This window comes from Anser cygnoides, chromosome 2 (genome assembly GCF_040182565.1).
Source record: "Anser cygnoides isolate HZ-2024a breed goose chromosome 2, Taihu_goose_T2T_genome, whole genome shotgun sequence".
Taxonomy (NCBI): Eukaryota; Metazoa; Chordata; class Aves; order Anseriformes; family Anatidae; genus Anser; species Anser cygnoides.
In genome coordinates, this window is record NC_089874.1 from 56,894,678 (window position 1) to 56,910,048 (window position 15,371).

General features: G+C 36.4%; 2 protein-coding genes across 11 annotated transcripts in view; one reads left to right on the plus strand and one right to left on the minus strand.

The window, feature by feature from the left end:
• The window catches only part of EZH2 (enhancer of zeste 2 polycomb repressive complex 2 subunit), a 56,971-nt gene extending 44,714 nt beyond the window's left edge, over nt 1–12,257 (plus strand). For 8 of the 9 annotated variants that reach the window (XM_066992158.1, XM_066992155.1, XM_066992157.1 and 5 more), the window contains 11 exons: nt 6–246; nt 646–815; nt 1,183–1,277; nt 6,781–6,821; nt 7,917–8,042; nt 8,441–8,619; nt 9,327–9,422; nt 10,015–10,096; nt 10,880–10,960; nt 11,073–11,157; nt 11,925–12,257. In XM_066992158.1, the coding sequence (XP_066848259.1) occupies nt 6–246; nt 646–815; nt 1,183–1,277; nt 6,781–6,821; nt 7,917–8,042; nt 8,441–8,619; nt 9,327–9,422; nt 10,015–10,096; nt 10,880–10,960; nt 11,073–11,157; nt 11,925–11,985 (1,257 nt within the window). In that variant the 3' untranslated portion in view covers nt 11,986–12,257. The remainder of the gene's footprint in view (nt 1–5; nt 247–645; nt 816–1,182; nt 1,278–6,780; nt 6,822–7,916; nt 8,043–8,440; nt 8,620–9,326; nt 9,423–10,014; nt 10,097–10,879; nt 10,961–11,072; nt 11,158–11,924) is intronic. The other variant, XM_066992160.1, reaches the window with a different exon arrangement.
• A 2,547-nt stretch (nt 12,258–14,804) lies between these two features.
• CUL1 (cullin 1) overlaps nt 14,805–15,371 on the minus strand; it is a 49,249-nt gene continuing 48,682 nt past the window's right edge. For both annotated transcript variants that reach the window (XM_048048996.2, XM_048048997.2), the window contains exon 22: nt 14,805–15,342. In XM_048048996.2, the coding sequence (XP_047904953.1) occupies nt 15,262–15,342 (81 nt within the window). In that variant the 3' untranslated portion in view covers nt 14,805–15,261. The remainder of the gene's footprint in view (nt 15,343–15,371) is intronic.

Below are 15,371 nucleotides of genomic sequence, written 5' to 3' on the forward strand. Positions count from 1 at the left end.
TTTAGGAAGGTGCAAAGGAGTTTGCAGCTGCCTTGACTGCTGAGCGTATAAAGACACCACCAAAGCGCCCAGGTGGCCGCCGAAGGGGAAGACTTCCAAACAACACCAGCAGACCCAGCACACCAACAATAAATGTATTGGAATCAAAAGACACAGACAGTGACAGGGAAGCCGGAACTGAAACTGGAGGAGAAAACAATGATAAAGAAGAAGAGGAAAAGAAAGATGAAACATCTAGTTCCTCTGGTAAGCTTCTTTAATTATTTCCAGTGCTTGAGAGCATGAATCCAGATTATGCCATGCAATCTTAGAAACAATGTATTTGAAATGTATGGAAATCAGAGAAAAAACAATATAAGTTTAATAGAAACCTGTAAAAAAAAAAAAATGTACAGATTGTCTCAATTATGTATAGAAGTTAGATGTGTAGTTTGAGTAGCCACAGTTACCTAATTTTAATCTTTTCCAAGAGCTGTGTGAAAATTGCTGTTTTGTTATAGTACTTAAATAAAAGAAACAAGCCAAAATGCAGGCTATTTTAACTACAGTTTAATAGGTTAATAGTTTGATGTTTGTAAAGGCTGTGGAAAATTTTTGAAACATAACCTTATATTGATCCATGCTTTCAATAATTATTTATTACAGAAGCAAATTCTAGGTGTCAAACACCAATAAAGATGAAGCCAAATATTGAGCCTCCAGAGAATGTGGAATGGAGTGGTGCAGAAGCCTCAATGTTTAGAGTTCTTATTGGCACTTACTATGACAACTTCTGTGCAATTGCTAGACTGATTGGGACCAAAACATGCAGGCAGGTAAGGAGGGGGGAAACTATTTCTAAGGATGATAGTATTTTATTTTCAAAAACTGAAGTACAGAAGTACTAGCACTGAAAGAGAAAATTAACTAATTTTCTTGTTTTTCCTAAGAATGCTATGATACAGAATATGTGACACATATAAAAGTTAGTTTTAAATTTTTTTAATTAAATTTACAGGAAGTTGTAGTCAGACTATCTGTTCTTAAGGAGAAAAATAATAAACTTTAAATATATTGAAAAGAGACTATGACTGGATATAATCTGTAAGATGTTGTTTGGAGGAAATCATATTAACTTAGAAAATGAGCAACTTTCTACTAGTGAGAGATTTATCGTGGATGTATTATGGTATCTCTTGTTAGGTGTATGAGTTTAGAGTAAAGGAATCTAGTATTATTGCTCCAGTCCCTGCTGAAGATGTTGATACTCCTCCCAGAAAGAAGAAAAGGAAACACAGGTAAATTTGTTACTAAATAACCTTAGCATAACAGTAAATTGGAGATGCAAGGGATCAGAACAGAAATTATTTTGAAAGAAAAATCATGCAGCTCCTCTCCTTTTCTTTTCTTTTCAAAAGCAAAATTTGCAGCAATAAAATGAAAGTGTGCTGTTTTCAGACAAAAGCACTACCGTGTAGGCAAGCGTAACCCTTCCACTTCCCTTCCCTCCCCCCTTCTTTTTAACCTCTTAAACAGTCAGATTCTGGGTAGGTTTATTGTTGCAAGTTTAAATTAATCAAGTTTTAATTTAGAAATACTCATCTATACAGATGGTTAAAACATTCAGAATATTTCAGTATAATTTTGTTTCAGCAATAAATAATAAATTTGCAAGCATGATTGTGGTATTCAATAATGATTGTTATTTTGCAAATCAAAATCTATGGTTTTATGTTGAAATATATTTCATCAAAATTCTATTCAGATGATCAGTAAGAAAAATGTTTCAGGAAACTAGGATTGCCTTTTTGGGAGGGGTGGCAGTGGGAATTCCTTTATTGCACCCAGCTTCATTACCAACTAAACTTCAACTGAAGAAACAAGTTAATGAAGTATTATTTAAAGTGTGGCTGCAATTAAGAACCTTCAATTAAGTACAAAATAAAGCTATTTGCTGGAGCTAGAAAGACCACCTAAAATAATTCCTGTTTAAATTACAAACTTACTGTCCAATGTCAGTGAAATGTAATCTTTGCTGAGAATCCTGAAGTTTGAAAAATGTGACAACTTGTGTGTTGTGATCATTTTTATTCCCAGGGATAAGAAAATAGGAAATAAATAAATAAATAAATGACTGAAAATTAGCAAGAACATTTCTTTCTGCAAGGAATAAGTACACTTTTTTTTCCATATTTCCTATTTTTCCCTTTAACTTTCCTTATCTTCCCCCCAAGTTCATTCTTCCAGTTCTCACAGTAATTCTAGGTATATTTATTATTTTCAGGGTTAATGAAATTCCTAATGTTGGTTCAAAAACTACTGTTGGAGTAGAATGTTTCTGCTTTGTAGCACAGAAACAGCTGATGTAAGCTAGGAAAAAAATTGGTGAGCATCTGGAAGAGATTCTGTCTGTTCTAAGCAAAACCTACATTGATTTAATGTTTTAGGCATAGCTTTCAAGTTTGTGGGCATTTTTTGGGCTTGGCTGTTTAAATCTGGAGTTATTAGCCACAGTGTAAGTTTGGAATATTCAGTTGGGAAGCTTGCTTTCAGGTTCATGCAAATTGCTATAAAAATAGTGGCACTACGTTTATTTGGAAAGTGCAACTAAAAGTACTCAAATTAATTTTAAACTGAAATGGATTGTATGGTTAATGGATTGACATTGTTTTGGAGGAGTTTGAGGACTTTTTTGTTTTAAATAAATGAAAGAATATACCAGTACGTGGGGTTTCTTGATGTTCCTTTCTTCCTAGTAGTTGCCGATAAACAAAAAACAAACAAACAAAAACCTTGTATGCCAGTGATTTGGTTTTGAAATGCCTTTTAATTATTTTTTAGCCCTAAGTGAAGGAAGAAGTTAAATTTTTCACTTGATTTCAGAGAATGTGGCAATCAAGCAGTCTCCACTCTATGTGCAGCAGTCTTTCAAAAAAGGAAAACCTTTTAGTCCATCTACGTACAAGTGTAATCTGAGCACTGTCTAAAGATGGCACATGATCCTAGTGATTGGGAAAACCATCTGAAGTCTTCGTCTGGTTCTTAGGCTGAGTCCAGTTTGATTTTACTCAGTCATCGAGTAAATCCAGTCCTAGAGGCAGGATGGTTCTTTCTCTTCTCTTTGCACTTCCCCATTGCAAGGGACTTGCTGGTTTGCAGGTTTTACATGTGCAGATGTGGTACACAGCCTTTAAGGAAAAGCGGCACTTACCAAAGAGAAAAGCAGTGGTAGAGGACTTAATGACATTTTCTATCTGATTTGATAGCAGATTCTCTTATAAGGCTTTTTGTTGAATTTCTTTTTAAATATCCACATAGTATGATAAAATAACAGTTCTGTCTTGTGGAGCTGCCATTGTTAGCTGAACGGCGTATTTCCCATGTGGCCTTGTTTGTACTCACGTAGGCATACTGAGCAACTAGCTGGCATGACTGCACCCATTTGGGATAGTAAAAGATGCTCTCACCTTCCTTCCAGTGTCACTTTAGTTAGATAGCTGTAATAAGACTGATCAGTGACAGGAGAAAACTTTTTAGGTAGTTTTTTTTGGAGAGCTGGTAAATGTTAGGACTTGTCTTATATATCAGAGATTAACTTGGCAGTTTGTGACAACTCTGCTTTGCTAGCAGAATAAGTACTTTGCATAAGAAGCAGAGAATAGAAAAATCTGAATAAAGAATTCTTCAGTACTGTTCATTCTCTTATGTATATGCTTTCTCCCATTGTGGGGAACTGAACTGCACTTGCTTTAATCAGCACTCTTTGCATTGTTAGGGATCTGTTATTGATTGCCATGTAATGCTGCTGCTTGATTTTATTTTTTCTCCCTTCCCTTTCCCATCCTCTATTCAGATGTGAGCTTACTTTCTAAACTGTATTTGAAAGTATTTTCTTTTTTTCCCATATTTTCTCATTTTCATCCTGTTGTCCCTAGACTACTGTTCACTCACTACATATGTTTGAGTAGCTAATGCAGTTCTGCCTAGAGTTCATGGTGTAAAGATACATGTTAGCAAAGAAGAAAACTCATTTTGACAGCTGATGTCATAATGCTTCTGGAAATGCTTGTTTTCTAAGCTGGCTATCCTATAGATGTGAGCAACCAGATGTATAAATCCACCTGCTTGTTCAGAATTCTGCCACTGAGTTTCCAATTTATTTTTTTCTGATACCTTGCGTTGCGAGTGCTTCCTCAACTTTGTCGTCTTCAGTTCTTGGTGCACAAGGCCCGATCTTGCCTTATATTTCTGGTTTAGATAGCAGATTATAGGGCAGATGAAGGCATCAATCTGCCTCTGATAGGGTACTCATTCAGGCTTCAGTTCTGTGTAGTACTAGTAAGGGGAACTTACAGTTCTGGCAGCTTTTGAAACTTGCAAGAAAATGAACACAATACTTGATTGTGCTAATCAAACCTCCTGTCTAACTGGTCAGCGTTGGCAGCTCCATGCTGCTGCCTGTCATTGTCATGGTCACACAGGATGCCTTGAGATCCTTTTTTGCTGAGGTCTCTTAGCCTATGACACCAGTCTCTGTTACAAGTGTGACAAAACTGATGCCTTTGTCATTGTGACTTCCATGCAGAATTTTCTATCCATCTTGAGTTGTTAGTATTCTGAACTTTTGGTTGATAATGGCAATCTTTGTCATATTCAGGTAGCCATGTCAATACAATCCACTTTCGCATAAAACCAAAAAGTCCCAGCAGGCAACTAGTCAGCAAGTGGCATTTTATTGTAAGGTATTAGGATAGTGCTTAACTTAAATATCTGTATCTATAGATATTCATGCTAATTGCTAATGAGAGAGTTTTTTAAGGAGTGTATCCACACAGAAAGCCTTGAAGGGTTTGGTATGCTGCTAGGTCCTCATTACCTTAAGCTGAGACAAGCTTCTGTGAAACAGTTGTTCAAAAGTAGTATGTAAGTTATACTTGCCAAACACCAGCCAGGAAAAAAAAAAGGTAGCTTATGCATTAGAGTAACTTAAGGCAAAATCATACTCCTTCCAATTATATGGGAATGGGATTCTTATATAAAGTCAGTGTTTCATAATTCAAAAATATATGTTGGCATCTTTTTTTCCCTGTTCTTCTCTTCTAGAGTGAGTCATTCTTAATAGGAATGTCATCTATTTATTATAGTGTTCTGTAATTCTGATAGTCTTCGGTTCACTGCCCTCTCCTCAACTGCATTAACTTGAATAAGTTTGCCTCTGGATGTTTCTAACTTATATGGGTTTCTACAAATGTTTGGAAGAAAGTTAGCTGTTGATAGCTCAAGGAAGTCAAACAGTAAAGCTTTGAAAGGGCAATAGCACAGAGAATCTTGTTTACCTAAAACTATTCCATGCGACAGGAGGAGGCAGCAAACAACTGAATTAAAGCAGAAATTGAGACAAAGCTTATATAAAAGAAAGTACCGGGTAAAAAAATCCTATTTGGGTAGGTACAGCAGAGGATAATTTTTCAGAACACAGACTTTGGACTGTTGTGTTCACTGAAAGGCAGTACAGCTGTCTTAAGTATTCTGTGCTGAGGAATTTGAGTACAGGTGTTTACTAGTATTTCAGACCAGTTATAAGAAGTAAATTTGCACAAAGTAAAGTTGCTAGATGCAGCTAGCAGCATATTTGATAGTTATCTCATGGGGGAGTGAGAGTTGTTCTATATTCCTTTGATGTTGCTATATAATGTACTAATAAACAGCAAGTATCAAATTTGGAAAATCCTAACTCCAACTAATTTAACTTTTTAAAAATTTCTTATTCAGTGAAATTCAGCTGCTAACAAAAATGCATAGAATTGAACAAAAACTAAAACAAAAAACACAAAACACATGTATTTCTACTTTTAATTTTAAGGCTGCTGAAATTTTCTAAGTGTGTGTTTGGTACCTGCGGTACAGACAGATATTTTTGTTTGATTATGTCTGACTCTGCTATTCGTGATAATATTTTACTTGCCCACAAAATCTGCAACCTGAAATGGGTACAAAATAAAGAAAAGGGGTAATCGTAACTTGCAAGAAATTGCAAGTGTAGCAAGCTATGCTGTGATAAACAAAAATGTGTTATTCCAACAAACACACATTCCACAAACACCCCAACCTCCTGCCCCCAAGCAAACTTGCAAAAGCATTGCTTAGGTAAGGTAACAGAGAAAGAGGACACTGAAGAAAAACTATAACTATGTCAGAGGAAGGCGTATAATGCACATAAAGTTTGAAATAGAAGGGAAATGGCTTAGCAGTGTGATCTGTTGTCACATATTTGGAGATTGGCAGATGACGGGTAATACCTGGTTGTGATCTGTAGGAGACTACTAGTGTGGTGCTGAGCCCAAGTCCTGTGATGCAAACAGCTGACAGACTTTCACTCCCTTATTTAGATGTGCCCCTGCATATCTGCAATTTGATACCTGCTGCTGCTGTTTCTGCCCACTAGAAGCAGTTCCAGCAGTCACCTCGTTGCAGGGTTCCTTCAAGGCCATCTGAATTTAAATCATCTCTAGCCTGGGCTGGGTGGGGGCTTCTCGTGTACAATTCTGGGAGTAGAGTAATGCAGTGGTGTGGGGAGAGGGAGGGATTAGCCTGCGGAGTGTTGAGTTTTGTCAGCTCCAAGAGACTAGAACAAGGTGGTTCTGCTGCAACCATGTCTGATGTCTGTGCAGTTAGCGGATGTTCATGTTACCAGAAACTCGCCCATTTCATATCAAGCATGGGTGCAAGATGCAGATATCTTTCCCAGCCCACTGCAGGAAGAGTTCCTGTCAACCTTCTTGTGTTTTTGTGTTTTTGCAGGTTGTGGGCTGCTCATTGCAGAAAGATACAGCTGAAAAAGGGTTAGCATCTTTCCATTCAATTTATGTCCTGAACTTTTAAGACTCTACTATTGCTTTTATGGTTTGCTTGTTTATTTGTTTGTATTTTTTAATGCTAGGTCATTATATACATTCCATGGGGAACTAGAGATCATAGGGGAAGTAAATAAATAAATCTCATTACAGACATAGTATGGATATAAAATATACTACATTGTTTAAATAACTTATTGGAAATACTCCATGAATTAATGAAAATGGTAGGAGGCTTAATTTACAATTTTTTAAGTATGGTGTCATTAAAATACATAAAACAGTATCAAAAGTAGGAGCTGCAGTAAAAAGCAGCATTTGTTTCTTTAAAAAACAGCTTATTTTAGAAATTGTTTTCTGAAAAATTGTTGAGAATGGTTGGGACTTTAGCAATGAATAATCAGTTTGTTTCTCTCACCTTTTTTGTTACTGGTTGAGCATTTTTGCAAATATATGCAAACCCAACAAAAGCTCACGAGTATTAACAGCAAATGTGATTTATATTGCACCAAATTCTCCTAGCTGCTCTACAGGTAATGCTAGATTTTCCACCAGTAGTCCCTCCTAGCCTGTAAGATGTTAGCATTGTCTGTGTTGGAAAATTGACTTTGGAAAGCACAGTGGTATAATGACCAAGTATTATTTTGCCCAGTGTTATCTGTTTTAAAATTGACTGTTGCTCTAGTGTAAAAATGATCTGGGGGTGGTTAAGCAAATTTACTTTGAATAATACCAGGGTTACTCTACCACATATTTACGCAGGGAATTATACCATTGTAGTTTTGTTTTTCAGTTTTCCACAATAGAAAGCTTCCAACTTTGAATACTTTAAGTAGCTAAGTAACGGGAGGAATGAAGTGCACAAGGAAATAAGCATCTGATGGTGTCAAACACCTTACTAATGTTATGGTTCTGGTTTGGTATCTTTTTTAAAAAAAACTACGCTGCTTTGTAGTATTGGGCTTGTTTGGTTTTGGGGTTTCTTAGTTAAGGGACTTAAAGGGAACTTACACTGAATGAGGGGAACTGCATCTTGTTTGTTTATACCTTTCACTATTACAAAATGTTGCTATTTTTATTCAGATGGGTCATCAAATCATGTTTACAACTATCAGCCATGTGATCATCCACGTCAGCCTTGTGACAGCTCATGCCCATGTGTAATTGCTCAAAACTTCTGTGAGAAGTTTTGTCAGTGCAGCTCAGAATGTAAGTAAAAATATGAGCTATCTATAAATTTTTTTCACTGTCCCAATGTCTCTGTACTAGCTCTCTGTCCCTACTGCAGACAGTGTTTGCAAGAGGAGCAAATAGTGTTGAACAGTGTCTACAAAAATAAATAAAAGCAGCACAATATCCAGTTCTATCTTGCCCTCTTGTTAGCCACTGAACAAAGTCAAAGTCTTAATGCTTAGAATTGAGGAAGACTGAAGTAAAATCAGAGAAGGCAAGAATTCTTAATACTTCCACATGTCCTATAAAAAGATCAGTGGTTGTTTTTTTAATGTTCTGATATGCTATAATCCCTATTGTCTCTTTTATAATCTCTTTTTACCTGGTACTTTTTTCATACTTGCCCTTTTTGTTTTTCTTATGTTCCTTTGTAGGCCAAAACAGGTTTCCTGGATGTCGTTGTAAAGCACAATGCAACACTAAGCAGTGTCCATGTTACTTAGCTGTACGTGAATGTGATCCTGATCTCTGTTTAACATGTGGAGCAGCTGACCACTGGGACAGCAAAAACGTTTCTTGCAAGAACTGCAGCATTCAGAGAGGATCCAAAAAAGTATGTAGATATACAATTACATGCCTATTGCCTTGTTTTTGTTTTTTTGAGGCATTTTCATATTTTCATATCAGAATATGGAATTTCTTTGTCTTTATGCTATCAAAAAGGAAAAAAACACAACTAAAATCAAACAAAAACCAACCAAACAACAATAAAAAGCCAAAAAAAAACAAAACAGAAGGGGAGGTAGCTGTCAATTACGTTATTTTGCTTATGTGCTGCTGTTAACCTTGTACGTTTTATCATATACCACTACCCCGTTAATGTTTTCTGTATGTAATGTTCTCTGTATAATACTGTGGTAGATCTCTCTTCTTTCTCCCAGTCAGATTTCTCTTGTATTTTGCAAACAGTCTGCTGTTCTAAAGTGGTAGCTTGTAAGCCTGTCTCTACTTCAGGATAAGAAAACTTGGCTCAAACATAGAGACTGCTATTCTCTGTTAAGTTGTTGATTCTGTTGATTCTAATGCAACAACTTATACACAGTCTACCAAATATATCTGGAAAGCCTGTTCAGATTTCTTTTTTTTTAAAAAAAGAACAAAACAAAAACTTAATTTCTGCTCTGGAGCATCTTCCCACCAACTAGGCTGTCAAATGGTGAACTAATTAGTATTATACTCCTGTCAGCAGACCTTTCTAGTTTGAAGTCCTTAGTGCGTATGTTGTCTAAGCTTTTTTTTCTCTCCACCCTGCTCCCACAGCACTTGCTGTTGGCACCTTCAGATGTGGCAGGCTGGGGAATATTCATAAAGGATCCTGTACAGAAGAATGAATTCATCTCTGAATACTGTGGCGAGGTAAAGAAGGTTATGTATAAACTTAATTGGTAAAGTTGCATGTTGGCTTGGAACCAAAAGATTGCCTATAATGTGATGTGATATTCTTTAGAGAGACAAATGTGATTAAGTATGTATTTATTGCTGTCAGAGACTCCAAACCCAGGAGTCAAATGGTTGAAACGTCACAAAAATAATGACATAGGTTCTTGTGAGAATGAGTGCTGAAGTGTCATTTTTATCTTTGATATAATTTGAATTCAGACACACCTGAAACTTTGTGCAAAATCATTTAATATAGTACTAAAATTCAGTAGGCACTTTCATTAACTGATATTCCATAGTAATAAATAATAATAAAACTGAATCATATATGCAGTCTTGATTTTTGAGATAAGAAGCAATTCTGGCTTTCTTCCTGTTCTGAAAGAACGTCTTTATGCTTAGAGCAAACCATGATTGTTTGATAACTTCAGAATACTGAAAAGAGTATTTTGTTTGGGAATATTTTCAGTGCCAGAGAATAAATAAGGCCTCTATTTTTTCCAACCTTAAGTTCTTACGGTTACAAAAGGGGAGAGGTGGTCTACTTTACAAATGCTGTTCCTTTCAGATTATTTCTCAGGATGAGGCAGACAGAAGAGGGAAAGTATATGACAAGTACATGTGCAGCTTTCTGTTTAACTTGAATAATGGTAAGTATTTACAAGTCACAATCCTTACAACATAAATAGAATGTATGTTCACAATAACCTTCAGCCCTGCTCTTTTGCAGGCAGCTGCAATTTTTTCTTTTCCTTATCTTTTCCCAGTAATTTTCTTGGTTCCTAGTGCTGATAGTGTTTAATGTAAACACTATTCAAATAGATAGTAGTAATAAAGCCTATTATACAAGCCAACTATGCAAGATGTGTAGGGTAGAAGTAGATTTTTAAGGAGTAAAATTACATGGAAGCACTAGTAAACTAACCTGAACAGTAAAAGTCATGCTAGCTATTGTTTGAAATAATTTTACTATGACTTAAATTAGCAGTAAGTTATGAAGGTAATTTGGGAGGAAAAGGAGAGGGAGCTACACAAATGTACAGCTGCTGATGCTTGAAGAGGAAAAACACTGACTGTACTGTGACAATTATGGAATACTAGAAAATATGTGGAAGAAAAAAGCTGCCTTTGTAAATGTTAACTTAGTATATTTACGGAACTTGTCCTTGTGGAGTAAGTTTAGAGAAGCTTCAAATGAGAAACTAAGGTATTGCTACTGGGGCAGGAGATAAATGGGCTGCTCAGTGTTGGGCAACAGGAACATTGAGTTGCAGGACAATAAAGCTACTGTAAGAGAATGTGCAAGCTCTTCCACATGGGAAGCTGAGCAGTTATCTTTCCAGCTGCTAAAATCTAAGCACACTAGGTATTAAATAAACATCAAAAAATGTTTGTAGGTGACCTATCTATCACTTGTGGTCTTTTTTTCCTAGATTTTGTGGTTGATGCAACACGCAAGGGCAACAAGATTAGATTTGCAAACCATTCAGTAAATCCCAACTGCTATGCAAAAGGTAAGTTTTAAATTCACCTTTAGAGTAACAATATATTAAATGCTGTGGGATGCTAGTTCAGAATATGTTTTCAGTATTTGTGTTAACATGAGTTTATATTTCTTTTTAACAGTTATGATGGTTAATGGTGATCACAGAATAGGAATATTTGCTAAAAGAGCCATTCAGACTGGTGAAGAACTGTTCTTTGACTACAGGTTGGTAGATGTTTTCTGTAACTTCTTCCTATCACACATTGGATTATCTAGCTGCAGTTCTTGGCCAGCTCAAAATTAGCTGCTGAGACCTGAAGTTGCAAGGGACAGTAATTGAGAGACAGTCCTGGAGCATTTTTTTTAAAGTTGAATAACAATAGTAAGACTGACTTAAGGAAAGCAGCTGGCCAAGAGCCTTGCAAACCTTCAATAGCAGCTTGTATCAAGAAAATAAATGATACTTAGGGGGACAGATTTGCATAATGTTCTCAGGCAGACAGGCATTAAACTTTCTTTGGGTAGAGTTCCCTAGGTAGCAGTACAGGTTGTCTACCATCATTCAGAAATGGGCAAGAAATATTTCTGCTTTATTACTGAGAAGTGCTTGCTAAGATCGTGTTCATACTTTCCTCTAAAATCATTACTAGAAGAAAACTTATCTGTCCAGTGAAAACAATACGATTTAACTGCATTTCTCAAGGTTGACTTAATTTCCTTCCATTAGCTAAAATGAACTTTCTCAGTGTGAGATGCAGGATGAGAAGTGTGGATTTTTCCCCCCTCTTTGGATTATGCTTTCCTTAAAGCAATTTCTTGAATGTTCTGCATTGTTCTGTATCTGCAAATTCACAGAGGAAGCAAAGGCCCCAGTAGTGGGAAAACTATGGCAAATCTGAGGGTATTCCAGGCTGAGCTGCTGTGCTGTTAGGTCAGAACAGTGAAGTTGAAATGCTCAGTGTTAATGATTTTTGTTTTTATTTTTATTTCAGATATAGCCAAGCTGATGCCCTTAAATATGTGGGCATAGAAAGAGAAATGGAAATCCCTTGACACCAGCTACCTCTTCTTTTAAACATACAGCTGCCTTATCTTCAGGAATTTCTAGTACTGTGGGCAATTTTTAAAAGATAAAATGATGCAATTTGAAATTCTGTATTTGCAAAGTACTGTAACAGTAATTTATAGTAACAAATTTTAAAAAACAACTTTTTATTGCCTTCTTACCAGCTGCAAAGTGTTTTGTACCTATGACCTTTTGCAATAATATGGTGTGGTACATTTTTCAACCTTGAATAAAGGATACTTGAACTTCTTCATTTTTACTGGAATGGAGTTGGAATTCTGTGCTAGGTGGTTGAAGAAGCAAACTGGCAACTTGCTTTCAATTTCTGAATAAAGGCAGCCCATATTTGCCTAGTTCTGTTTTTGTTACTTCAGGTCACATTTCCATTAAATTCTTTACATACAATCATCTTTGACCTGTCAGGCTAATTGTAGGAATTTCAACTATAGCACTTAAGTAAAAGAGTAGTAGTCCTCAGTTTTCATGCACTCTTAGGGTGAAGCTACATTCAGGTTCTCTAATGTGATGGTTGGAGGCCATCTAAGCTGATCTCTTGTCATACTATCAACTGTACTTAATCATTTTTCCTCTACTTTTGCTGTATCCATCTCATCAGTCTTAACAAGAGACTAAGTCCTAACAGTTCATTAGCAGCAGATGGACACTAAAAGGGGGAGGGGACTAAGTATAGTTGTGATTATTTCTGAAGCAAAGTGTTTTCAAGACAAATGTTGAGGTGTGGTGCCTAATGTTACAGTTTTCTTCTAGACACGTACTAGCTTAATAGTAACCCAGCTCTCCAAACAGGTGCCATGGATCTCGGTGTAGAAAAAACACTGAAGAGGCCATGTGTCATCTGATAAGGGAACAGTGTTCTATTAACTCCAGTAACTGCTACCCTGAATTGTGGCTTCTCTTAAGCTGCAACCGGAATGATGCAGCAGTAATGATGGACAGATTTCATGTGCATCAACCAGCCCAAGACCACTTAGGTTGCATCTCTTAACTGGCTTAGATATAAGTAACAACTGTTTTGCTTATTGGTACAAATGTCTAGCTCTTATTACAAATGTCTTATATGGTTTCATCCAAAATTTTAGATTGCAGATAGTCATCTGTTTAAGTCTTGTACAGAGCAGTCATTTTTTTTTATTTTCCAGCAGGTCACTGCTAGAACATGATGCTCTGATATATAGTCAAAACAGCTGGGCTAGGAAGGCACAGACATGAAAACAGTATTACAAAACTGATTTCAAGAAATCCTGTCAGTAATGACGAACTGCATTCTGGCCTGAGGAGGTTCTACCTCACCGATCCTTTTCAGGCAGAGCTGAAATATTGCAGTCTGGTATCAGGTGCTCAATACCATCTTGTTCCACAGTGACCCAAGGAAGAAGAACTAAGACTTCATACCCCTCATCTTACTGATAAGAAAAATACAGCTTGAACCATTCAAACCTTTAGGGGAGTTGCGAGGGGAGAAAGTCTCTTTTGCTGGTCATTTTTGCTTTCCAGTCCCCATCCTTCCCCATGTTGTAACATGGGTGACCAGTCAGCTATTCTACTTCTGCAAGGTCAAAACTTATTTTCACCCTGCTTAGCTAAAGCATTTCAATTGCCTAGAGCTAGACTGAGAGCAGATGGGCTTTTTAAAATAGAGCTCTGCACAACATAATATACAAACTATACAAAGCAGTACTGCTTTAACCAGTGATGGGTTAGGCTGCCCAACAAGGCTGTGAAAGGCAGCTCACAGCAGGTTATTTCTGGCATCCCACATGACCATTTGGTATGCTTCTCTAGTGCCATACCACCCTTACATCCACCTGCAGAAAAAAATCTTGTGAACTTCAAAAGGCAACTCAAAAATCAAGCAGCAAGGTGCATTTAATCATGCAGGCAGTCTTCAGTGCAATTAAAGGTCTTTCAGTACAGGAATAGGAAGCTTGAAAAATCTCAAGTTCATAAGACTATCCCTTTTCCAAACAAGTTAGGATTTTTTTTTTTAAACCAAGCATTTTTGTAGGTCAAAGTCTAGTTATAACCACAAAACTTAGATTCCCAGAGAAAAATATTATCTACACCAAACCTGCCTTCCTTTTCTTGATGCCACATAAACAATAAACTGATCATTTCTAAGGGGAAAAAAAGGGTTTGGCTACAGAAGCAAATGCCTTTTCACCATCAAGAATGAAAAAATATAATTAACAAGATTGAGTTGTGTGAGAATGGTAGCTTTTTGCTTGTAACATACATAAGCCAGTTTTCATTTCACATGCATATGATGAATATACAACATGAAAATAATGGAATGAAGCTTGGTCAATCAATGTATGTATAGGAACAACTATTTTATTCCCATCACAGGTTGCATTTAATATGAATTAATCTTTAGGAACACACTCAATTTTCTGTTCTATTCAAAGAAAGGGCCAGACTAAACCTTATTCAAGGCAATACTTAGGCGAGTGTGATGGGATACATTAAAAATATGTCCCAATTTCAGATGACCAAGTATTTCTGCATATTTCACATTTTCTATTCCGCTTATCTTGTGAAATCACAGTTTTCTTCTCTTTTCAAAGCAGGCATTTCCTCTTAAAAAGAAATAATACTTATGTTTGATTACAGATGAAAATTAATCTCTTCAGAGAACAAAGTATGCTTTAAATCACTGGCAAATGGGAAAGGAGGAAAAGCAAAACAAGTTTCTATAGCTTTCATAACCATTATACCTTTTATTTACATTTAGAAAGATAAGTCATGAAACTTAAAACAATAAAACCAAATGCAACTTGTACAGAAATCTTTTCATTTTTTTTATTTATCACATTAAAAAATGAAACACACTATACAAATGGTTTTTCATAGCAGATTACACATGGGTCCATTCAGACTCGCTCTCAAAGTGCTGCCAACATTTATAAGTGCTGCCTGTGATGGCAGCTGTTTATCATATAGCCAATGTATTGATTTAAATGCAGTAGCATGCAACCCTTAAAGGAGAAGGGTTTGATTCCTTTCTGTTCTTAAATTAGGTTAAATGGCATTGGTGTCCATATTTACATACTTGAAATGTATCAATCCTGAGCAGTTCTGATGTAAGTCTGAGACTGGCTGATGGGAGTCCTGGTCTCAGTTATTAAAAAGGGAGGTCCAAATGGCAGCAGGGTAGCTGCTATGAAGTTCCGTTGCTTTCATTCTTTCCATCACATACCTATTTGCCGAGTGTCACACAGTCAGAAATTTTGCTAATAAAAATGTTAAGCCAAGTAACTGTAGGTGTCCTTCTCACCATCAACACGTTCCAAGTACTCCTTCTCAATCAGAATGTCAATGCATTTCTGTGAGGAGAAACAAAGGTAAGTGGTGG